Raw genomic sequence first — 25558 nt, forward strand, 5'->3', positions numbered from 1 at the left:
CAGCTGTGATCCCCTCTCATCTCCCAAATACTGATGACCTTTCTCTGCAAATAATAAACTGGCTCATTATCAACAATGTGTGGTGTTATTTATGCAGTCCTAACAATCTAGACTCAGCTACTGCGATGAGTAAATGTAGGAACCAGATCCCAGTGTTTCCAGACAGTACCTTCTGGATCGAACCTCCTGCTCTCCAGCTAAAGCAGAAGCTCCCGAGGGCCCTTAGGCTGCTCAGCTGCTTTTCTCAACACCCTAGCTTAGGATGTGTACTTGAAATATATAAACTCATTTGAATCTGCATTTCATACATGGATCCCACTGCCCTTGGTTTCTTGATTATAAAAACACACAGAGCCAGGAGGTGGTGGTGTCTTTTATCCCAGCACCCAGGAGGCAGAGACAGGCAGATCTCTGTGAGTTCAAGGCCAGCCTGATCTACAGAGTGAGTTTCAGAATAGTCAGGGCTACATAGAGAAATCCTGCCTCAAAAGAATAAAACAAACAGCAGGGCAGTGGTGGCGCATGCCTTTAATCCCAACACTTGGGAGGCAGAGGCAGGCGGATCTCTGTGAGTTTGAGGCCAGCCTGGTCTACAAGAGCAAGTTCCAGGACAGCCACCAAAGCTACAGAGAAACCTTGTCTGGAAAAGAATAAAAAAAAAAGAATAAAACATACAAAAAACCTACACAGAAAACATTCTGATTTGACTAATTTTAACTATGCCAAAACCTTCCAAAACAGTTAATTACTCAAAATACTCCCCCCATATAAGCATGCTTTATACATCCATTGGTTCCCATAGACTTTTCCATTTCTACAGATCTGCTTTTGCTAATGTAGAACCAGAATCATATAATAGATAGCCTTTTGAATCTGGCTTTCACTTAAAAAGCATTTAAGATTTTCCTATGCTGCCGGGCGGTGGTGGCGCACGCCTTTAATCCCAGCACTCGGGAGGCAGAGACAGGCGGATCTCTGTGAGTTCGAGACCAGCCTGGTCTACAAGAGCTAGTTCCAGGACAGGCTCCAAAACCACAAAGAAACCCTGTCTCGAAAAACCAAAAAAAAAAAAAAAAAAAAAAAAAAAAAAGATTTTCCTATGCTGATTTCTAGACTCAATGGCTCATTCCTTTGCTGCTAAGTAGTATTGCAGTATATGGTGCCATGATGGAGGACATCTTGGTTGTTTTCTGTTTAGGGAATGTGGATTAAGCTTCAATAGACTTTTTGTGTGAATGCAAGGTTCATTTTGATAAATATTAGTGAGTAAATACTGTCTTTTAAATCTTTTTTGTAATAGACAAGTAGATAAAACTTCCTGAACCATCTGATAGTTGGAGGTACCTCTTTCTCTGTAAGTACCTCAACATGTATGTCCTCAAACAGTTGGCTGTGTGAACACTGAAGACATGCATGTCCTCAAACAGTTGCCTGTGTGAACACTGAAGACATGCATGTCCTCAAATAGTTGCCTGTGTGAACACTGAAGACACGTATGTCTTCTAATAGTTGCTTGTGTGAACACTGAAATAAAACTAAGATCCTTCTTGGTCTGTCACCTGGGAGACCGGGACAGGATGATTCCAAGTTCTAAGCCAACTTGGGCTATACGGTAAGCTCAAAAATGAAAAAGATCTAATTTATAAGTAAAAGATCTAATTTGTAACATTTTTCAGAGTTTACAAAGTATTCTAATATCACAGTAATAGAAAGCCCCCGGCTGCTCACTCGGGCGGCTCTGCCTGTTGTTTTCCCCGGAAAGGCTTCTTAGTCTCTTGTGGCATTGGTATTCTTTTTTTTTTTTTTTGATAGAAGCTAGATTATTTTTTTAGTAAATCTTTATTATGTATAGTGTTCTGCCAACATTTATGCTTGGACACCAGAAGAGGGCACCAGATCTCATTATGGATGGTTGGGAGCCACCATGTGGTTGCTGGGAATTGAACTCAGGACCTCTGGAAGAGCAGCCAGTGCTCTTAACCTCTGAGCCATCTCTCCATCCCCGGTTGGTTTGGGTTTTTTTTTTGGTTTTTGTTTTTTGTTGTTGTTGTTGTTTTTTAAGGTTTATTTTATATACATACATACATACATACATACATATACACACACAGTGTTTTGCCTGCATGGTCACCTGCAGGCCAGATGAGGGTGCCAGATCTCATTGCAGGTGGTTGTGAGCCACCATGTGGTTGCTGGGAATTGAACAGCCAGTGCTATTAATCACTGAGCCATCTCTCCAGCCCCTTTCTTCCAGCCTCTTTGTTTGTTTGTTTTGTTTTGTTTTGTTTTGTTTTGTTTGTTTGTTTGTTTATTCTCATGGCCTGGGGTGATTATTGGTGTGTGGATTACCAAAGCATGCTTTTTGCATTTTTTTTTTTTTGGTTTTTCGAGACAGGGTTTCTCTGTGGGTTTTTTGGAGCCTGTCCTGGAACTAGCTCTTGTAGACCAGGCTGGTCTCGAACTCACAGAAATTCACCTGCCTCTGCCTCCCGAGCACTGGGATTAAAGGTGTGCGCCACCACCGCCCAGCTGCATATTTTTTTAGTTGATCACAAAAAGGGGAGAGAGAGGAAACTTAAGGTATATATTAATAGCAAAGCAAGGAAAAGTCATGAGTGGCTACTATAGTTTTGGGCGAAGCAGGTTTTTGTTTTTTGTAGCCCTACCCCTGTCTGATCGACCTCATTCATACTCAAAGGGATCCTCCTGCTTCTGCTTCCAGCATGCTATGATTAGTGTGTGTTCCACTAACCATAATCCCCAGTCTAGTTTGCTCTGGCAAGGGAGGACTTCTCAAATGTTAGATCCAAATTGCCCACCTTCATGGGTCCTCTAAATGAGCCTGGGCATCCCTTTATTTGACCTGTAAGATCACACCCATTTGGGTCACCTCAGACAGACACTTGCTGTGCCTAGCCCAGGCACCTGTGGGCAATTCCACTCTGACCAGTATGCTTGGCCACCCTGCCCTGAAGAGTGTGTGCCCCAGGAGGAGCTCCAGCGGAGCAGTCACTATAACCTCAACCGAGCTATCAGTTTCCCCAGAAACCTTTTGGCAGCCCTTCTGCAGCCCTTCTCAGTTAAACCAGCTCTCAGGAAAACCACTGGTCATGGGAGAGGAGTGACCTCGGAAACAGAAGAGGAAGTGACTTCCCAAGCAAACAAGTTAAGGCACGAACTAGAAGGACTCCCTTTGCCTTTCCTTCTCTGAATCTCATTGAAATATTGAAATCACAAAGAAGTTACATATGTAATAAATTATATAATTATTTAATAGCACAGAAAAACCAGAAAGGGTACTTCCAGCAAACAAACATAAGACAGTTTTGAAAAAAGTACAAAACGTGAGGATTGATAGAAAATTCTAGCAGAGCAGAACGGGCATTCGGTGAGGTAGCCTGAGCATGAAGTCGCTGAGGCGATCCCACCTAAACCACCAGCTCTGCACCGGGGGCTAAGGAAAGCAGAGGCTACAGCAGAGCTGACTGGGGGCGAGAGGAGGGAAGGAAACAGGCTCTGCCCATCCATGCCATTCAGTGATACTGAAAGGCTCCTGTGGGAGAGCTTCTATTGCATGGAAATTAGGAAATGCTGCAAATCAGGATGACCCCCTCACTTCCAAGCTGGTGGTTAAACATTTACCAAATACCACAGTTCCAGAGCAAGCTAGGATGGAGAACAAGGACAGTGCCCTAGGGGTCAGGGAGGAGAGACCAAGAAAGCATGCCACCTACAGCCTCCCCTAACCAAAACTCCAATCACTACCAGGTAAACAGCTCCCATTTGAAGTGAGAATTTCCTGTAACCACAAACGGACAGGAAGTGAGGAACCAACTTGCTGGACAAAACAAGAGCTTGAAAAAAAATTCAGGAGCGGAACAGGGCCATCCTAATGTATCAAAAATTAATGAGAACTGATACGAACCTTGCATTAACTATAACAGATATCCCCAGGACCACAGACATGCGTGCATGTTCATGTAACTGCAGCAGTGTTCACAACAGCCAAGCTGTGGAACTTAGGCTTACGGCCCATCAGTCACAGATGGATACAGAAAATGTACTATATATACACAATGGAGTTTTATTTTGCCATAAGGAAGAATTAAAATTATGTAACCTGGAGGAAAATGGATGGAGAACATGAATTTAAGTGACTTGGATAATCAAGTTTTCTCATGAAATCTATTTAAATTTAGACTTAAATATGTGCATGTATGTATATGTATCACATGTATATGATATGAAAGTGTACAGGGCCTACTGGGAAGAAGGAAGGAGAGGGAACAGGGAAGGAACAGAAGGACACACAGTGCACGTTTTCTTATATGAATATGACACAAAAGAGAAGGGGACTGTGTGCCAGGGAGACGAGCACCAGCAAGAGTGGGGAGCATTGACAGGGCAGTGTGGAGGGGCAAACGTGAGCAAGACACACAGTGTAAACTGGGATCAGAAAAGCCCTCGATTTGTACCTTAACTAAACAGGTAAGCTATCCAAATATTGACATGACAAAGAAAAGTTAGGTCCTTGCTGCCTTTCAGAAACTAAAAGCAACAAGTACAAGAAAGCAGAATGCCAGTTCCACACCTCTAAAACTAAAAGATGACCAGAGCTAAAGACGGAAGGAGGACTTGAACGAAGGTCACAGACACTGGAGACCTAAACTTAGCTGTGGAACTGAGAAAAAGCCAGCAGAACTCATGGCTCCGAAGCAGAGTGCAGAGCCAGAGATGCAAAAGCAATTGTCCCAGCCCAGGATGATGGTGCGTGCCTTTAATCCCAGCCCTCTGGAGGCAGAGGCAGGCGCATCTCCGAGTGGTGGAGGCCAGCCTGGTCTGCGTAGTAAGATCCAGGACAGCCAGGACTACAAAGAAAGACTGTGTCTCAGAACAGACAGAAACCAGTCGTCCCATTCTTGCCCAAGTGGTATGAGGGTTAGTGGTAAAGATTATCTGGAGCTGACCAGAAGCTGAGGGAGTGGCTTTGAGCAAGAAGTTACGCAGCTGACTTCTGATTTTCCAGGAAGTAGCATGCAGCTGAAGAGAGAAGAGGAAGACTGTAATGTGAGTGGCACATCTGGGTTAACCTCAGGCGGCTGCTGAGGACACAGTCTTGCAGAGATGATTCGCACAGAAACGCTGTAGAAGGAGAATTTCTGCTGAATGGAATCCAACCTTCGCCTCTCTCACAGAATTCCAGAAAACAATTAAGAATTCACCTTTATTTAAATTATCTTTTCAAAACCATAGGAATTAGGAGACGATATTTTTATTGTTTTTATTTATTTTTTAAATTTATTTATTTATTAAAGATTTCTGTCTCTTACCACCACCGCCTTTCATTTAAAACATGTTCTGAGAGGTGAAAACAAAAGTTCCCATCAAGTGAATGGCAGACAAAGCAGGCTCACTATGCAGCAGGTAAAAAAAAAAAGAGCTGACAAATTGTCGTGGATTGTTTTTATGAATTAACTCTTTATTTTCCTTTTTTCTTTTCTTCTTTTCCTTTTTGAGACAGGCTCTCACTATGTAACGTTGGCTGTCCTGGAACTCACTATGTAGACAAGATTGGCCTCAAACTCACAGAGATCTTCCTGCCTCTATCTCCCCATTGCTGGGATTAAAGGCATGCACCAACACCTCTGGTTTGTTAATCTCTGGGTTTTAGGTGGTGGCACAGGCCTTGAATCCCAGCATTCTAGAGGTAGAAGCAGGTTCTGTGAGTTTGAGACTACCCTGGTCTACATAGTAACTTCCAGGCCAGCCAGAGCTACTGAGACTTATCTCAAAAAATCAAAGTAAAATAAAATAAAATAAAATACTCTCCATAAAATTCAGCTCCATTAAATGAGCACAAAACATGCAGGATTATAATCATGGAGACCAGCCAAATATGTTAGCACATGTGGGTAATCTCAACACTCAAGAAGCTGCAATTAGGGCTGGAGAGATGGCTCAGAGGTTAAGAGCACTGACTGCTCTTCCAGAGGTCCAAGTTCAATTCCCAGCAACCACATGGCGGCTCACAACCATCTGTAATGACAGCTAGCACCCTCTTCTGGCCCACAGGCATACATGGAGGCTGAACACTGTATACATAATAAATAAATAAAATCTTTAAAAAAAAGCTGCAATTGTTGAACTGTGAGTTCAAGACCAGCGTGGGGTACAAAGCAAAACTCTGTTTGATAAAAAGGGTGGATAAAGCATGAAGTCATATTTTTCTTCATGTTGATTAAACACGAGATATCAGAGTCTGGGGAAAACTGGAAAGAAACATAAATTTGCCCATGTTAACCAGTGCGAAGTCACATAAAGCAACATATACACTGTACACAATGTAAGCACAGGTAGGCAGGCCATAACTTTAAAACATGAAAAACTGTACATGTTCAAAAATATTGGAAAGAATTATTATGAAAGATAAGTTCATGAATGTATGATTGGTATCTTTCATTAGAAGCAGTTTATAATACTTAAAATAATCACTTGTTGCCCGGCCATGGTGGTGTATGCCTTTAATCCCAGCACAGGTTAGATAGACACAGGCAGATGTCTGTGAGTTCGAGGCCAGTCTGGTCTACAAAGCTAATTCTATAACAGTTAAGGCTACATAAAGAAACCCTGTCTCAGAAAACAAAAAAGATATTTGTTAATTTAAAACATTTAATATAAAATTTAAAAGAACAGTCCAGACATAACGATATCAGCTAATAAAGAGGCACATTCCTCACTGACAAACAAAAGTCCACACTTCCTACGAGCTGAAGAAATGACCAGAGCCCTTGAACCTCTATGTGGACAGAAGACATCCTACTTAAAATACTTGCTACAGCCATTTACCTTAGGGAGACTTAGCTTTCTGTCATCGTGCCCCTTTCGGGGATGTCTGCGATGGTTTAGTCTACCTTAGCTTGTCCAGGGTCACACAATAAAGCATGTGAGGCATCTATAACAACATAGATTTTAGCAAATGTATTTGATTCTTAAGAAAATAGATCAGGAGCTGTAGAGATGACTCCGTGGTTAAGAGTACTTACTGTTCTTGCAGAGGACCTAGGTGTGGTTCCCAGCATCCATATGGTGGCTCACGGCCATCTTCAGCTCCAGGACCAGGGGATGTGACGCCCTGTTCTGATTTTATTGGCATTGAGCACAGATGTGGCACACATACATACGTGTAGGAAAAATACTCACACATAAATCTTTTAAAATATATAATCTTTTGGGCAGGAAGATTTATAAGTTAAAAACAATTCAGGCTGGAATTTAAGGATTTGGCTTTTTAATTATGTATATGTGTAAGTCTCTGTGTGGGTACAAGAGAAAAGTGCCCACAGAGACCAGAAGAGGGTGTCGGGTCCGTTGGAGCTGGAGTAAACAGATGGTTGTGGGCTGCTGAACTGGGGTCTTAGGACCCTAACTTGGGTCTTCTGAAAGAACATTATGTGTCCTTAACTACTGCACTGAGTCATTTGTCCTAGGTTGGAGTTTAGAAGTCACATATCTTAATGCTTGGAATAGTAGACTTCTGTAGGCAGGGTTTTCCTGTCCTGGCAGCACTCCCAAATAACCACACAAAAAATTAATAGTGATTGTAGATGTTCAGCCAATAGCTCAACTTATTACTCGCTAACTCTTACACTTTAAATTAACCCATATTTAATATCCATACTTTGCCATGTGGCTTAGTACCTTTTCTCAGTATGGCGTACCCATCTTGTCTCTCTCTGCATCTGCTGGCATCTCTCCTGACTCTGCCCTTCTTCATCCCAGCATCCTTAGTTTGGTTGTCCTGCCTATACTTCCTGCTTAACTACTAGCCAGTCAACTTTTTTACTAAACCAATTCGAGTAACAAATCTTTACAGTCTACAAAAGGATTATTCCTCACCAGACTATTACTAAAATCAAGGAAATAAAGTATTAACTAGTAATTTTACACGATTGACAACATCTAAATTGTCATTGAAATAAAAAGCCAAAATAAGGGCTGGGGAGATGACTCAGAGGTAAAGAGCATTGACTGCTCTTTAAGAAGCCCTGAGTTCAATTCCCCGCAACCACATGGTGGCTCACAGCCATCTATAATAAGATCTGGTGCCCTCTTCTGGATGTAGGCAAACATGCAGACAGAACACTGTACATAATAGATCAATCAATCAATCAATCTTTAAAAACAAAAAACCCAAAACCTTTATTTATTTGTTTATTTATTGTGCTTAGAACTGAACCCAGGGTCTTGCGTACACTTGGCAAGCTCTACCACTGAACTACATCCCCAGCCCAGGAAAAAATTTTCATTTTGGTTCATTTTTATTGTATACACTCATCACCTCTGTAGTGATATTTGCATTTTTCATATTAAACACTCAAACCAGACTCATATGTTTGGTTACAGCACTAACCTTTAACCCCAGGACTACCACCATTTTTTTTAATATCTGGGTAAAATTTATTTTTTAATACAAAAGTTTATCTGTTTCTAAATATGTAGCACACTGACACAAAGAAAACTTACAAGGTACAAGAGTCAATCTCCTTTTTTTAGACTGTGTAGCTGACTGTGAGACTGGGTCTCGCTGTGTAGGCCAGGATGGTTTTGAACTCACGGAGAACCATCCATCTGCCTCTGCCTGAGTGCTGGGATTAAAGGCCTGTCAGACCCCACCTGACAAAACTTTCAAAAAATCTTGAATTATTTATGTGGAGTCCAGAAGAGTGCAGCAGAACTCCTGGAGCTGGAGTATGTGCTGGGAGTCGCACCCCAGGCCTCTGGAAGAGCAGTCCACACTACTGAACTGTAGGGGCATTTCATTTGTATTCTAATAAATAAAGCTTGCAAGAAGATCAGAGCATAAAACAGCCCCACTGGTTAGGTTGGCCTTACAGACCAGGCAGCAGTAACACACACCTTTAATAGTTGCCATAGAAACTGGGTGGTGCATGCTTTTAACCCCAGTGGTGTATGACTTTAATTCCAGCCCTAGAGAGGATTATAAAATAGGAGGAGACAGCTCCCAGTCACAGCCTCATTCTGAGATTCCTGGAGGCAGGGTCGCCATTTTGAACTGAGATAGAAGAAAGAGCCAGTGACCAGCTGTTTTGCTTTTTGGATCTTCATTTTGAACCCCAGTATCTGTCTCTGGGTTTTTATTAAACATGCTTCACTGAGCCGTCTCTCCAGCTCCTCAACCTCAATTTCCTATTTTTGGTTTTCTTTGTTTTTTCGAGGCAGCGTTTCTTTCTCTATGTATCTCTGGCTGTCCTGGGAACTGTAGACCAGACTGGCTTCAAACTCAGAGACTCACCTGCCCATCTATCTCCTGAGAGCTAGGACAAAAGGGTGTGCCACCACACCCGACTTTTGATCTCGTTTTCAATACTGTCACCTAGTTCTCCTCTTCAAAGAATCATTGTCACTACTTGCATACATATCCTCTGCTCCAGAGATAGTATATTTACATGAAGAAGGTAGGTATTAAAATATACACAGATTGAGTGTACATGTTTGAATACACATTAAAATGTTTATAATCAAACTTCTTTTTAAAGAATGTGGTAGTATGTTGGGGATTTGTTCTTTCCCTTTTTTTAATGGCTTTTTGAGACAGTTTCCGTATGTAACAGCTCTGGCAATCCTGGAACTTGCTTTGTAGACCAGGCTGGCCTCAAACTCAGAGAGATCCGCCTGCCTCTGCCTCCGATGCTGGGACCAAAGGCTGCGCCACCATGCTCCACCTGCCATGTGTTTTCTACGATGCAATGCATCGAATCTAGTGGTATGCTGGGGATGTTTAACGACCTGCTAACATACACTTCTATAATCTATTTTTCACATCACAGCAAAATGGACCTTCTAAGCATTTGGTCATAACATTACTGAAAATCCTCTGACCTCTCAAGGCTCTTAAAACCCCATCAGAAGTATTCTTCCAGGTCCTCGGCCCTCTGGCCCTGACTTTATTGTTTGTCTCATTTTCTCCGACTTACACTTGCTTTTCTGCCTGGCATAGTCTTGCAGACACCACAGGACTCTTTCCTTCCTTCTCCTCCTATAGGACTATGCTGGATACACTCTCTGAAATAGCCCCTTGCTCCCTGTTCTTAAAAGGACTGACGCTTTCAATTGACATGCTTACATTACACAATTCAGGCACTATTTCAGAGCTTTACATGTTTTGATTCATTATAGCAACTCTTTGAAGTCGGCACCATTATCCCTACTTTACAGCTGTGCAGCCTGAGTCATACACGTGGTTAAGCAGTATTCCTAAGGTCAGAGAGCTCACGAGTGGCAGCCTCGATATTAACCCAGGCAGTTTCATTTGACAGTCATTCCCTATCTGGTCCCTCATTTGCTATTTAAAAATCGAGACAACACAAAACAAAAACTTATTATTGCAGTGAAAGGGACTCAGGTCCTCACATATGCTTGGCGTGTGCTCTACCACTGACGCCATTTCAAAGCCCTTGCCTCAATAGCCTTTGGAGACAGGTCTTGCTAGGTGGCCTAGCACACTGTGATCTTTATACCTCAGCCTCCCGAGTACTAGGGGTGTGCACAGCAGAGGGGGGGGGTGGCACAGGCCTCTAATCCCAGCACTAGAGAGGCAAAGACAGGTAGATCTCTGAGTTCGAGGTCAGCCTGGACTACAGAGAGAGTTCCAGGACAGCCAGGGCTATATAGAAAAACCCTGTCTTGAAAAACAGAACAAGCCGGGCGGTGGTGGCACAAGCCTTTAATCCCAGCACCCGGGAGGCAGAGGCAGGCAGATCTCTGTGAATTTGAGGCCAGCCTGGTCTACAAGAGCTAACTCCAAGACAGGTTCCAAAGCTACAGAGAAACCCTGTCTGGAAAAACAGAAAGAAAAGAAAAGAAAAGAACAGAGGGAAAGAGGAAGGGAGGAAGAGAGAGAGAGAAAGAGAGAGAGAGAGTGTGTGTGCATAACATTTTTGGCCTGCCTACATTACTTTTTATTTGAAAAATATGTATTTATCATCAATGTACAGTGTGGAAAGCCTAACATATGCATTACCTCACATACTTATTTTCATGTGTCTAGTGAGAACAATTAAAATCTATCCCTGGGCCTGGGGTTGCAGCACACTTGCCTAACACTGATCCTCAGCACTGAAAACGAAAGGCTCAGTGATTTTGAAAAGTACAGCGTATTGTTACCAACTGTCCCCACCCTGTAGGGATCACTATTCAATACAACACTATTCTGCTGCTGCCCTCTTATGTTTTAACATTGTACTTACTTATCAGCCTCGGAGGTATCCACTCACAGACATTATACTATGTATTCCCTTGTCTATTCCCTCTGGCTGGGAGAACTCTGGGAACAGGATTCACCTGTCCTGTCCACACACCTGGGATGTGAGAAATGTTTGTGGAACGAGCTGGCAGCTGGAGCTGGAAGTTGCATATAGTTTTACCCCTAAACACGGAAGCCCATGCATGAAGTGAAAAGTAGCAGATGGTGCATTTTTGTTTTGTAATTAATTTGATTTTATATGCATTGGTGTTTTGCCTGTATGTGTGTCTGTGTGAGGGTGCTAGGTCCCTGGAACAGAAATCACAGACAGTTGTGAGCTGTCTGTGGTGCTGGGGATTGAACGCGGGTCCTCTGGAAGAGCAGCCCGTGCTCTTTAGAGCTCAACCCTGAGAGGCTGCATTTTTAAGGAGCAAAGAAACAAGAACACCCATCAATGTGCACACAGCAACACTGGTCAAATGCATATACATGCAGCGGGAGAGCATGAAGACATAAGCAGAGGCTATGGCTTTTGTCCCTAGACTATCCACAGAAGGAATGGATGCAGCCATCAGTCACATACAGAGAAAAGAAATAGAAGGGACATTACAGCAAGAAGGATGTTTCAGTGACATTCTTTTCTAGGAAGGCATATTTGAAGCCAACTTTGAATAAAGCAAGTGATTTTAGCTGGCATGTGGGAGGTAGGAAGGAAAAAAACATCAACCTATATTTTATGGGCCTAAATGGAGAAAGGAAAAAAACAGTTGGTGACAGTGTACGTTCTTGAAACACAGTAAAGAAAAAATAAAGGCAGATATATAAAAACTAGGACCCAAAATGTTATTTCCTTACTTTTCCTCTGTTTGTGTGTGTGTTTGTGTGTGTTTAGTGTGTGTTGGTGTGTGTTTGGTGTGTGTGTGTGTGTATGCCGGATAGGTGCTCTACGCACTAAGCTATACTTCAGCCTTCCTGCATTTGAACCCAGTCTGGTTGACTTTGTGCCCCCCACCTCCCTTGCAAAGGTTATGTAAACAATGTGGTAGTTGTTCAGGTTTTGATGAAGAGCAGCAGGCACATCTACAATTTTGTTTCCTTCCTCAGTGCTTTGGACCCCGCTTCCCAGCCTCCCACATGCTAAGCATCTGCTTTACCCGGAGCTGTGTCTCCAACACAGGGACCAGTTTTCAGTACAATCACCAGATGTCCTGTTTAGGGTGGGTCAGCCCTATATTTTTATTAGACTTTGAGTTTTCGAACAATTACACTTTAGAGCCAACAGTAAGGAGACAAAAGCTTTTTAAACAGGATGGTGTAAACAAATGTCTTTATGGGATTTTTTTTTAGCATTCATATCCACATCATATTACCTAGATTTAGGAATAATAAAATTCAGAAATTAAAGTCCCGGATACATGTTTAGTTTTCTCCCAATGCTCCTTTTTCAGCCTGTTTTGGTGTTCAAGGTCTCACTTCCCTGAGCAATACTCCCACTAACACTTTGCCTATGACTCTTTGTGTGTTCCTGTTGGGGAAGTGGGGTGGGAGTAGGGCACAGGTCAACCTTGGGTGTCCTTTCTTGGGCTGCTCCAGTGCTGGGCTTATAAACACAGAGCATCATACACGGCTTTTTTTATGTGGGTTCTGGGGATCAAACTGTGGTTTATGTTTTGACAGCAAGCATTCACTGACTGAGCCGCCTTCCCAGCACCTGCACCACTTCTTCCTCACCCCCATTTACTTGTCATGAAACTTTAGGCAACTCTTAATTCCCTGAAGCATATTTCTCAGTACAGGAAGCATATGCAGTGACACACCAATATGAATTCTTGCCTCTCCCAAGGAAGGAAATACATTTAAAGATGCCTCCAGAAAGGAACACACATTTATAGATAGTATTCTAATGGTGTTTACTTCATTAAAGACAAGTGTCTTTTTCTTTTGCGACTCACACTGTTGTGAGGAGAAATGTGGGCTATAATACCGAGGAAAATGGATCTGTGGAGGTCAAGGCAAAGAAACTCCAGGAGAGCAAGGGAGAAAGAGAGCACACATAGGCTCACGTGCCTGCATCTAAACCAATTTTCTTCCTAAATTCTTTGCTTCCTAATTCAAAAGGCCAGACAGAATTAAATGAAGGAAAACAGGACGTCTGCACCACCACTTCTAAAGCTTGGGGATCACTGAAGAAGCGGGGCTAGAAGTAATGTAAGAGACTGAGGCTAGGGACGAGGGCTGGCAATGCAGTCTTCTGGGCACAGTACAGTGAACCCTCGAGCAGCAGTGGTTGTCTGCAGTGGGACACAAGACCAGGCCTTCTAGCACTCGGGAAGCAGAGGCAGGTGGACCTCTGTGAGTTCGAGGACAACCTGGTCTACAGAGTGAGTTCCAGGACAGCCAGGGTACACAGACACCCCCCCCCCCCGTCAAGAAAAACAAACAAACAAACAAACAAGGTCCCACCCTTCCCACTGAAAGAATAGCAAGAAAGATTCTAGGGAAGGGGCAGTCATTGTTTTTGGCTGTGTATCCACTGAGGACTCTAGGGACAGCAGGGGCCTCACAGAATTCATCTGGATTTAGTGAAGGATGGTTTTAATATGCAGAATTAAGATAGAACAGAAAGCTGCCTTTCTCTGACTAATTATCAAGACCCTGAGGTGCCGGGGAGAGTTTCAAACCCATGTCCTGGCTAAACTCAGTGGATTTAAAAAAAAAAAAAGACTTGAATCTGAATCTGGAAAGGAACTTTGGAGGGTGGTATAGGAGCGAGGAGATATTAGAAAGGATGGGAGTTACAGTAATCATAATGTACTTTATGTGTGTATGGAGTTATCAAAGAATAAATTCAATAAAAATGTTTTACAAAGACAAAGATCTGGGTATGGCAGTGCATGCCTATAATCCTAGCACGTGTGAGGCTGAGACAGAGGACTGCAAATCTGAGTCCAGTTTGGGTTACACGAAAGACCAAGGAAGAGCCTGGTGGGGGCGCACACCTTGATCCCAGCACTCAGGAGACAGAAGCGGGTGCATCTCAGCGAGTTGAAGGACAGCCTGGTCTACAGAGTGAGTTCCAGGACAGCTAAGGCTACACAGAGAAACCCTGTCTCAAACAAAACAAAACAAAACAAAACAAAACAAAACAAAACAAAAAAACCCAGAGAGACAGGGAGAGCAAGGAAGGAGAGGGAGGAAGGGTTAGAAGGAGGGAGGGATAGAGGGAGGCAGGGTGGGCAGGCAGGCCATATTTATAGCTTCCATCACAAGCCCTTGCGGAAGCAAGCTGGAGGAAGAAGGGTTTACAGAAAATCTGAGTGGGAGAGAGGAAAAGGAATGAAGCTAAAACAGTTCCCAGAAGCTGGCAGGAGAGAGAAAGAGCGCGTGAGCGAGCAAGCATCCATGTGCGTCCCGATGGTTAAATTAGGGTTGCTTGAGTGAACAGGAGTTGGGGGCTGTTTTGGAGCAAGGGCAACCTACTAGAGGCTACACCACTGAGGAAAACAAATCTCCTTCCCATAGTGACCACTCAGCCACACAGTTCCCCAGGAGGAGATGGAGACCCGTGAGCCTTTCCCCCATCCATTATGGAATGTGGACAGGCTCCATCTCATGCCAGTAACTAGAGCTGCTGTGTGTTCAGGACTGCATGATCCTGCTTAAATTCAGTTTCTAGCACTCCTCCCCATCCTCCGGATCTTCCTTCTTCTCATGCCCTGGTCCTCGATGCTTCCTGAGCTGTGCAGGGAGTGATACTTCATGTCGGACTGAGCTTTCAACAGTGACTTGTCCTCAGCACTTTGACCAGTTAGGAATCTCTTCAATACCCATTGCTCACTACAAACCAGAGGTCTGATCAAGGCCAAGAGAAGCTCTAGTCCACTGGAATAAAAATAAGACAGTTGACACCTTGTTCATTTAGCAAAACAATGGTAGGGTTCTCTTCCATTCCCAGCCAGGCGGCACTCACCCTAGCCAAGGGCTTTTGCCGAGGTTTGCAGTATCAAGCACAGACTTCTTCCTGTGGAGCAGGCCTCACACCCAGTCAAGCCTAGATTTCTGGATATTGATAATTGAAGCACGTGGCACAGGCAGCTGCTCCAATTAGTGAGGGCATCCTGGTAGATGGCACCCCAGTGATAGGGCATAAAGGAACAGTAAGCAGTATTTGAGGAAGGGGGTCACAGAGATGCCTGCCTGGCTCTTTATAACATTCCTCTTTTTGTATGAACTAATCCAGTCCCATGAGACCTGCATTAATCCCTTCCAAGGGTAGTGCCCCATTCAGACATGAACTCATGGGGCAGGACCCGTATCCAAATCATACCAGCCAGACTCAGATCCCTGTCCAGGCTCCAGAGGATCTGCAAGGACATCTAAGTCACTATAGTTGAGCCAGTGGTGCCTCTGGCTCGGGTTGTTCCAGCGTAAGTCCTAGCGCTCTTCACTCAGCTAGGGAGTGAGCCCTGGAAGTCACTGTGGTTTCTACTCTTCACAGATCCCCAGTCCTGTGCTAACGGAGGACAACCTTAGTGAATGCGGGACAGTTGCTTGTCACCCCTTTATGAAAGACAGTAAGAGGCGGAAAGACTGAGTTCTGTGAGAGCTGAAACAAGGATGCGCTCATTCATTCACTGAACACACATGCACTGTTAGCAGCCGTGTGCCAAGCACTGCTCCACATACCTTAGTGGAGCCCTTCCACAGGCTCCACAACATCGGACGGTGACTTTCTCTTCTTGTACAAATGCTTTGTAAGTGGCTACTGCCTACATAAATGAAGGAAAAGAGCGAGCCAGTGAAAGACACTAAAGAACATTAGGCCAAGTTACGTTAAACAAAGAACAAGAATAGTTCTTTACTTTTGTTATTGTCATTATATCAAACTAAAATTAAGTATTTAGCAATTATTAGTCCAAATGTTTTTTCATTTTTCTATCTTATTCTTATTTTTGTCCCTTTTGTGAATATTTGTGTGTATTTGTAATTTTAATTTGCTTGCCATGCCATCTTCTGCCTGTCCACCTAACAGAATGACACTTGTGAACGTCTTTAGGTTTTTATTGCCGTTGTGACTCTCTCATTTCCCCCTTAGTTGTGAAAGTTCTGTTGGGTTCTCTGTGGCCACTAGCCATGTAAATCCGAGCCTGTCGAGTGTTTTACACTTCTTCCACAGACAGCAAGGTGAGGGATCCCTTGGGGAGAACAATCTCATTCTAGAGGAAGGGAAGGTGCTGCATCTAATGGCTGCCAGTCCCAAGTGCCCTGGAGGGAGAAGTGTGCCTGGTGGTATTTTCAGAACAGAGGCAGCTCTGCCGAGGGCTGCATTGAATTCTCTTCTGCCATTGGATCAGCCGTCACGGTGCAGCCTGCCTGGCTACCATCTGCTAAATCTTTGCTTTTTCTGTTTTACATAAAGCTTTTGCTTTCAATATGCTTCTTCTTGAGCAGGAAAAAAGAGAGACATAGAGAGAGAATTCCAAATCTCGGAGACCTGTCTTTTTCTCCCCTGCAGCGGGCTTAGCTCTTTTCCTTCTTGTTATTATTGAGTATGATATTGAGAAGGATTCCTGCACCTGCCACAGGATGCTGCCCTGTGGGGGAACAGCCGAGGACAGGTCCACGTGAGTCTTTCCTGTGCCACTCTCATTGAGGAAAATTACATAGAGAACAAATGGGGAAGTGTTGCTTTACTTTATGGCCATTCCTCTGAAATGAAACTAGTTTTCAACATGATTATAAGGAAATAGACTTTGCAACCAAATGTTGACTAATGTGCTTGGAGCTGTAAGCCGGATGGGAAGGTCACATTCATACCAAGGAATGCAAAAGTGGACATGTTCTATTGCCTAATGGGTCAGGCCTCTGAACTTGGACATTAGCCATTTTTTATAAACCCAAGTATGTAGACTTATTTTATGTAAATCTTCCCATCTCTCATTTGCTACCACTCATTAAGTTATGATTTAACAGCCCAGGAATGCTTTGGGCTATGTCTATGCTTGGGTAAGAATTTAATGGAGAACAACAGCCTCTCCCCAGAAACCAGCATGGCAGGTGTAATGAAAAATCTTAAGTGGAAGGTAAAGCCGCTGAGGACGCCTCAAAATGGGAGCTCAAAGCTCAAGCCCCTTCCCCAAAGGACATCTCCTGATAAAGCATAGCTTGAATACTTTTTTTCAACTTTAACTTAGTTTTACTAAAACTGGTACTTAATAAGGAGGATGATCAAGCCTGTAAGAATTTGCTTGGAAGCTAAGGTGAAAAGTTCAACCAAGCCGAACTTCATATTTTTTATAAGCTATAGGATTAGCATCAATTAAAGAGCAAGTGCAAAAGAATGGAGTTACTGCATAGCCAAGGACTCAGCCACCTTGACGTGTTTATGACAGGCTTAATGATCCATTTAGTCACCAAACATTAACTGAGTAACTGTCAGGTGACTGGGGTTAGGTGGCAGGAAGAGTTGCATATTGTTAGACATGTCGGCTTTTAATAATTTCAAAATCTATTTGTAATAGAAAAAGCTAAGTGTGTAGATCAATAATACTTTAAGGCATACTACGCACTCGGGGCCTTAACTCTGCTTTGCTAGAATATCTCTGCATCCCTGGGAACATCACTGAAAGCACAGAAGGTGACTGATGCCACCCACATTCTTCTTATAGTATGCCATCTGCACTGAAATTCTGCCACCTTAATCATTGTTTATGAAGTTCTACAACTTAAATACCAGGTAATTGCAAAACAATGACCCCTATGAACTTGAAACACACCGAGGAGCATTTGCCTTCACGGAAGACATCCTTAAGAACAAAATGGTGGCCAGTAAAGCAGCTACAGCTATAGGGAACACTCTGCTGAACAGTCTGTGTTGTAACCACAAATTAGAACCTTGAGAGAAGGCAAATCTGCGCTTGACGCTACCGGGAAACAACACTTTTTGTTATGCAAGAACCCACTGCATTCAAGCTGAGAGGAAGGATTTGACAAGTTAACCTCAGCTCGGAAAGCATTTCAGTGGCTCAGATCTGCCTGCCTGCTGCTGGTGTGAGCAGCCATCCCTGCCTCTCAGGGCGTTTGCAGTTTCCCTTTGGATGATAGAGGGGAGAAGACAGTTCTGTTGGGACCTGAGTAGTGTTGGTCATGGGAGGGGAGATTTATGGTCAGGGTTCAGTGTTAAACATTAGATCCCCATTAACAGTCACTGTGTAGGTTTCCTTTTGAAAGGATGTGTGGGTGTGGGTGACAGAGATACAGAAAGAGGAACACACACACACACACACACACACACACACACACACACAGATGTATGGTCATTTAACACCTAGAATTCAGGAGCCCTTCTAGCATCTAAGGGGGTAGTAATTAGTAATATTAGGAATTGGATGTCAACCTCTTTTGCGGGGTGCACTTTCTTACTCCTTTCAGCAGGCTTTTCTTACATCTTCAGCATCAAAGATCATCTAACTAGACTGACGGTTTACAGAACCGAAGCAAATATTTATTTTAAAGAAACAGAAGAGTTAACATATAACATTTTTTTTTTTTTTTGCAGAGATGGCTCAATGGTTAGGAGCATGACTGCTCTTGCAGAGGGCTCAGATTCAATTCCAACACCCACGCAGTGGCTCACAACTGTATCTTCAGTTCCAGAGGATTCCACACCCTCTCCTGGCCTCACTGGGCACCAGGCACACACAGGGAGTACACATATAACAGGCAGACAAAACACTCTTACACATCAATCTTTTAAAGTAGTATATTAAACCAGCATTTTCCCACCATCCAACCCCAGATATCAACTCATGGCCAATCTCGTTTCATTTGTGCCCTAGCCTTTTGTCGCACTCCCATGAAAGACTGAGCAGATCACAGATGTCTTATCCTTACGTGAATATTTATGAAGGATTATAAACGTATAATCGTTATCTAGTTATCTTTTACATTTCATCCATATGAAAGATAATGCAAGGTTTTTAGTTTCCGGGAGGAAAATAATTTCCCGTGAAGAAAGTGGCCTCAAACTCAAGAGACCCGCCTGCCTCTGCCTCCCAAGATAAAAGGCGTGCACCACCATCCCTCGGCTGAAAAAACGATTTTAGGGAGGTGTGGTGTGCACATTGTAACTAAAACTACACTAAATTATTTGTGGAGCTTGGCTTCAAACTTGTAGATTTTTGACCTGGCTTAATGAATTTGAGATCTCTATGCTTTTTTAAGCTTTTGGAAAGCAAGGCATGGAAAGGGATTTAGTTTCTCCATTAGGCAGAGGCATGTTAAAACTTGTGTCTTTTCCCTGAGTGTACAAGTTGGTAAGATTACCGTGGGTTTTGTGAGCTTGTGAGCAGGCCTGGAAGGGTCGCCTTTCTGGTCACGCCCGCTCTCTGCAGGAGGTCGGGGCTGGCTGGCTCCCTTGTGACCCGCAGCAGAGCCTGAGTCTTGCTGGCGACACTGGGTGTTTCCTCCCTTTCCGGCCTTGGACAGTTTTGTTTTGGATCTTACTTCCCAGTCAAGGAAAGGCTCCCTGTTGACCAAAGGTTTCCCAGTCTCCTCGGGGTGGCCAGCGGCCAAGTTTCCTTACTCCCAGCCTGCCAAGCCCTGGGTCTGTTGGAGATCCTCGAAGGCCCGGCCGGACGCTGGACTCACGAGGAGAAGAGAGTGGGCGGGGCCCTATTCGCTCCGCCCCCCGGGCCTGCTGATCTCCCCGCTCCAGCCAGCCTGGGCGACTCCGCTCCGCCCGATTCCCTGCGAGCGCTCGGACCCCGCCAGGCCGCGCGCACGCGCTCTCGGACCGCGGTGCCCAGGAGTCCGGCCCGCGGCGGCCGCTAGGTGGCGCATGCGCCTTGGAGGGGTGCGGGCGGTCTCCTGGGAAGAAGGCGGCGGCGGCGGCGAGAGAGGCGGGGGCGCGGTGGAGGCCGGTCCGTGTTTACACAGCGGCGGGCGGGTGCGGACGCGGAACCCGGCACGGCGGCGGCGGTGGCGGCGGCACGATGGTCATGGCGCATTTCGTGGAGAATTTCTGGGTGAGCGGAGGCTGTCGGGAACGCCGCGGGCTTCGGCTTCTTCCCGCGGCCTGCGTGAGCGGCGGGCGGCGGCTCTCGAGGCGTCCGAGCGAGAGTCGGCGGGGCCCGGGGCTACCCGGCCGAGCTTCCCGCTGGGGGCCGAGGCTCTCCGGCCAGCGATTCCAACGGGCTGGCAGCTGCGCGGGGCGCCGGGGCTGGCAGCGCGGCCTGGGAGCCGCGGCGAGGACTCCAAGGGCCCGTGGCGCCGGGCGGGGGGACAAAGCGCCGACGGGGCGTGCGCGGCGTCGGGCGCGGGGAGCCGGACGCCCTGCGGGGGTCTGCTTCCCGCGGCGCAGGCCCGGGACCCCGCGCAGAGTCGGTGCGCGGCCGGGCGGGCTGGGCACTTCCTCACGGGCCCGCGACTGGGCTCGTGGGGCTGCGCCCAGGACTTTGCCTCCAGGCCTGCTCACAAAGCCCGTGCAAGTCGCCTCGCTCGGACCTTCCTCATTCTCCCCACACCCCTCTCGCCTGCCCCGCGGTGTGCTTGCGTGCAGTCGCTGTGTGCCGGTAACGGCCAGGACGCTTGACCCCCACCCCCACCCCCCGTACCGGAAAAGTAACGCGTTTCCTCAGGTGGCTTGGCCGAACTTGGCTTTTAATGGCCCGACACTTGCAAATCCCGCGGTTTCATTTTGGTAAGATGTAGAAGTGTCGAAAGGCGTCAGCTTCCAGTCACGCCAGCCACTGCTGCCTCGGAGCCTTAATTCTGTCTCAAGCACGGGCTTGCTCCAAATACAATCACTTCATAGTGACTTGTTTCGAAGGTTACTCGTTTCCCACAAACATCTGGACGCCCGCCGTGGTGTTTTTAAAAGCGGTTTTTTAACCGAGGTTCCCTTTCCATGTATACAGTGCATGCATGTACAGCGCATACTGTGAAGAGTTCCTCATTGTTTTGTTCAGACATCACCACAGTCGGTTTTAGAACAATTTCATAACCTCCGGAAGAATCCTGTGCGGGTCAGCAGTCACTCCCAGTTTGCCCCTTGCCTCAGTCCCTGGGCAACTGATCTCTCTGCTTCTACAGATCTGGCTTTTCCGGAACCAGCATATAAATGGAACTCTTATGAAAGGCTATTTCACTTACCATAATATTTTCCAAGGTAATTCACGAGATAGCAGTGTTAATACTTAATTCCTTTTTATGGTCAAATAATATTCCAGTTCACGTTTTACTTATCCATTCATTGGTGACGCGTGTTTGGTGCCCATCCTAACTATCCTTTGTTTATCATGAGTAATACTGCTATGGACACTTTTATACACGATAGTCAGAGCATGTGTTTTCTTTTGGGAATGGAATTTATAGGGCTACACGGTTAACTATATTTGCATTTGATTAGCCAAAGGGCCAAGAAGCAGGAACTAACTGTATTACTAGTTAGGTCAACTGCTAGCCTGTTCCTCAGAGAGGTAACAGCATTGTGTAAATGCTCTACAGTGTCTCTGGATATGCTCACCAACACTTGGTATCTCTTGTGGTATAGTATTATGATGGTGGACATGGAGTAGCATTTTGTGGTTTTGATTTGCATTTTTCTGTGGCTAATGATGTTGAACTTTTTTCTTGTTCCTATTGCCCATTTAAAGTATTTTCCTTTGGGTAACTGTAGACCTATTGCCAGTTTTAAAATTGAATTATCTTTATTGACTTCTGCTGTTATTGAATTCTTTTTTATATTCTGGATTACTCCCCACCCCCTCTTGGGCTCACTTTTTAAAGACAGTTTCCTGGTTTTCTGATCCTCCTGTCTCTGCCTACCAAACACTGGAAATATAGGTGTGTGTCATTTCTATCAGTCCTGGGTGCACATTCTTTTTTGTTTTTGTTTTTTGAGACACACATAGCTCTGGATGTCCTAGAACTCACTATATAGAGCAGGTTGGTCTTGGTTCAGATTGCCTGCCTCTGCTTCCCAGGCGCTGAGATTAAAGGCATTCACTACCATTTCTGGCCCATTTCTCCTTCCTTCCTCCCTTTCTTCTTCCTTCCTCCCTCCCTCTCTCCCTTTCTTTCTTAAGGATGCTTTATTTAATAAAAGCAACAGGTAAAGTAAAACAGACATCAAGAAAAAAAGACAAGAAAATTTATGTTTAACAACTTAAAATAACCTACTTGCAGTTGCCTTTAACGGAACTCTTGGCTGTGAAGAATACAGCTCATGTACAGGTATATATAAATAAGTACATTTTTCAAGTATTCATTAAATACTGCCTTATGTGCTCATATACATTAAATTTGAAAAAGATTAGGTGATCCCCCGGTACTTCATTTTTGTTTGTTTTTTGGAGAAGTTGTCTAAAGAGAAGAATATGTGGTTCGTGAGTCATGTAATGAACCCCTTCTAGACTCTGGACACCCAGGCTCCTCCACTCCTCTTCAGACCTCAGATGAGTTTTTGATACTTTCTTGGAGAATTCTCTGAGTAGCATGGTAGCTTGTCAAAGTACTTGCCCAAGTAGTAGGTCTGCTTGTAGGCCATCCTGCCATTAAGCTCCCTGGCCACCTAAGGCTGTTGCAACAGTGCACAAGTAGACTCATGGATACATGGTGTGGAAATAGCTTTTCCATTCTAAAGACTGTCTTTTTATTTTATCAACAACATCTTTTGTAGTCCAGTTTCTCACTTTGATGAAATCTTTGTGTCCATTTCCCCACTTCTATGCCACTCCTAAGAGTGTGTAATCTAACTTACTCCTATAAGATCATGGCTTAAGCTCTTTAGTTCCTTCTGTGAGCTATTTGAACTTAATCCTGGATGTTCAAAGAAAGGGTGTAGCTTCTTTCTTTGCAAGTATATGTTTATTTTGTTCTAGCATTTTTTTAAAAGAGTCTTCTTCCCTCCTTGTGCTTTAGTGACACCTTTTTCTGGTATCACTTGACCATGAGTGTATGAGTTTATTCTTGGATTCTCAGTTTTATTCTATTGTCTACTTTATACCAGCTGCTACTATACTGTTTCATACAGCTTTGTATAATGAGTCAGGAAGCAGGAATTAAGTGAATCATACAAGTTTTTTTTTAAAAATTTTTTTGATCATTCTGGGGTCTTTTCCATTTCCGTATGAATTTACTGCATACACTTTAGACTTAAGTGGAAACTCACTAGAGGAGCAATAATATTTTGAATGTCTGAAATCTATGTTTCAGTCTTTGCCTTCATTTCCACTATTAAGGAACAGATAGTAAAATAGATTAAAAATAGATTGAATTTATTTCCCGGTATGGAATTGGGGCTGAAAGTTCTAAATTAGAGCATGAAAGGCTCCCAGAGGAGGCAAAAGGACCTAGGAGAGCCTAGGAATTAACTTAGCAGCCAGCTTATAAGGGTTTCAGTGTTCTATGTTAAACATCTTGCAATTTTACATAGTTCAACGCTATTTGTGAAGTAATTCCTTAAAGTAGAGAATTTAATATTTATTCCCTCCAGTGTTCAGAGTGGTAAGAAAATAAAACTTGTTAAAGTTCAAAACATTGTATGTGGTAAACACACACACACACACACACACACACACACACGAGTCAGTGAGGTAATGGAAAACTGAAGTTTAAGTTTCTAAGCAAACAGCCTATGAATGGTTTCTCTCTACCTCTGTAAAGACAGACCTTCTTATTGTGGCATTCTGCTAGAGGAAAGCTTGAGTCATTGAGACACCTTTCAGGTTCTTTTGAAAGCAGCACATCTTCCTCTCCTTTTCTTTATAATTTTTCCTAACTGAAACTGCTTAATTAAAAATTCCTTAATATTGTACTTTAAAGAAAAAACATGCTCAAGACTTCCCACATAACAGATGTTTTGTTGCTGATAAGTCTGTTGCCATAAAGCGTAATGCTATTGGTGATCAAGATGAAAATATTTTTCCTGTTAAAAATAATCCACACCATTACTCTTAATATGTAAAAACAAATGTTAGCTTTCTGACAGGTTACATAACTTTAAAAGGGTACTGTTCAGTATTTATTGTCTCTTAGGCTGCATATTGCTCAGAGGAAGAGTTAAGTACTAGTTTATGATACTGAGATTATCTGTAAAAATACTGCACTGTAATAATTAAAATGGCTGTTTTTGTATAAACCTAGATTATTCATCAGTAAAAACATTAAAGAAATAACTCCACAGATAATAATTACTTACAGGGGAAATAAGCATGACAGACTTGTGCTTAGTACTTGACAAATGTCATTTTACACAGTAAACATAATCTGTATAACATGCCATGCATTCCTTAGTGTATGTCACTTTACAGTAAATGGTGCTTTGAGTTAGGGAACTTTCTGCAGAGGGTATCTCAGTCAGTAGAACAATGAACAGATAAGTGATGGTAGGTGTTTTGATCCCGAAGCTGTTCCTTTTAATCTTATGTTTAACCTGGAAAGTCTCATCTCATTTACTGCTTCATGGGCACCATTATACTTTAGTTTATGTTGGAGCACTTGGTTATCCAATCCCATCTATAGTTAATATGGATAAATATGGGAGGATTAAAATGCTTTTAGAAAATCTGTATTAGTCTATCAATAGGACTTTGGAGTGTAAACCATTATTATCTTTTTGTTAAATTTAAATCTAATATCTTAGATGAGTGATTAATACATTTTGGGTTTTTTAAAATTCAGATTAAAATTTAAAAAATATGTATCTTTAGAAAAGTATTTGATATGACTGTGGAAACCCAAACTAGAGGCTTGTCTTTTCATTACTTCAAGGTTATAAATATTGTAATTTGGTATTCTTGCTTAGAATATGATCCCATCAGATGATATACTAGAATTAAATATTTGTATACATATGTGGATGTGAATATAGAAATATGTAGGTTTTTTTCTTTTTTAAAAACTCTGGGGGCCTACCACCCAGCTTCCAAATAAATATATGGAGATTTATTCTTGCTTATGGGTGTCTGGTATTAGCTTGGCTTGTTTCTAGCCAGCTTTTAAACTTAAATTATCCTGATTCTTTTTAACTATGTTTGCCTCAGGCCTTTTTACCTTTCTCTATTTTATATATCTTTCTTTACTTCTTGCCCTGTGGCTGGATGTGTAACTGGGTGGCTGCCCCTGGCATCCTCCTCTCCTTCTTTACTCCCTCCTTGCTCTCTCATTGAGATTTCTTCTGTTTATTTTCTCTGCCCACCAGCCCCATCTGTTTCCCTCTCCTGCTATTGGCTGTTCAGCTCTTTATTAGACCAATCAGATGTTTCAGGCAGGCAAAGTGACACAGCTTTATAA

At 43.6% G+C, this 25558-nt stretch overlaps 1 protein-coding gene across 3 annotated transcripts in view; it reads left to right on the forward strand.

Moving 5' to 3' along the window:
• The first annotated feature begins 20103 nt into the window (after nt 1-20103).
• Fcho2 (FCH and mu domain containing endocytic adaptor 2) overlaps nt 20104-25558 on the forward strand; it is a 98724-nt gene continuing 93269 nt past the window's right edge. The window contains exons 1-2 of one of the 3 annotated variants that reach the window (XM_075976236.1): nt 20257-20289; nt 21356-21431. Coding sequence is in view for 2 of the 3 variants with exons in the window: in XM_075976238.1 (XP_075832353.1) it covers nt 20257-20289 (33 nt within the window). In the remaining variant the exon portion in view is untranslated. Of the gene's footprint in view, nt 20290-21355; nt 21432-25558 lie in introns of all 3 variants that reach the window. The other 2 variants (XM_075976238.1, XM_075976235.1) reach the window with 2 other exon arrangements.

Source organism: Microtus pennsylvanicus, chromosome 6, assembly GCF_037038515.1.
Source record: "Microtus pennsylvanicus isolate mMicPen1 chromosome 6, mMicPen1.hap1, whole genome shotgun sequence".
Taxonomy (NCBI): domain Eukaryota; kingdom Metazoa; phylum Chordata; class Mammalia; order Rodentia; family Cricetidae; genus Microtus; species Microtus pennsylvanicus.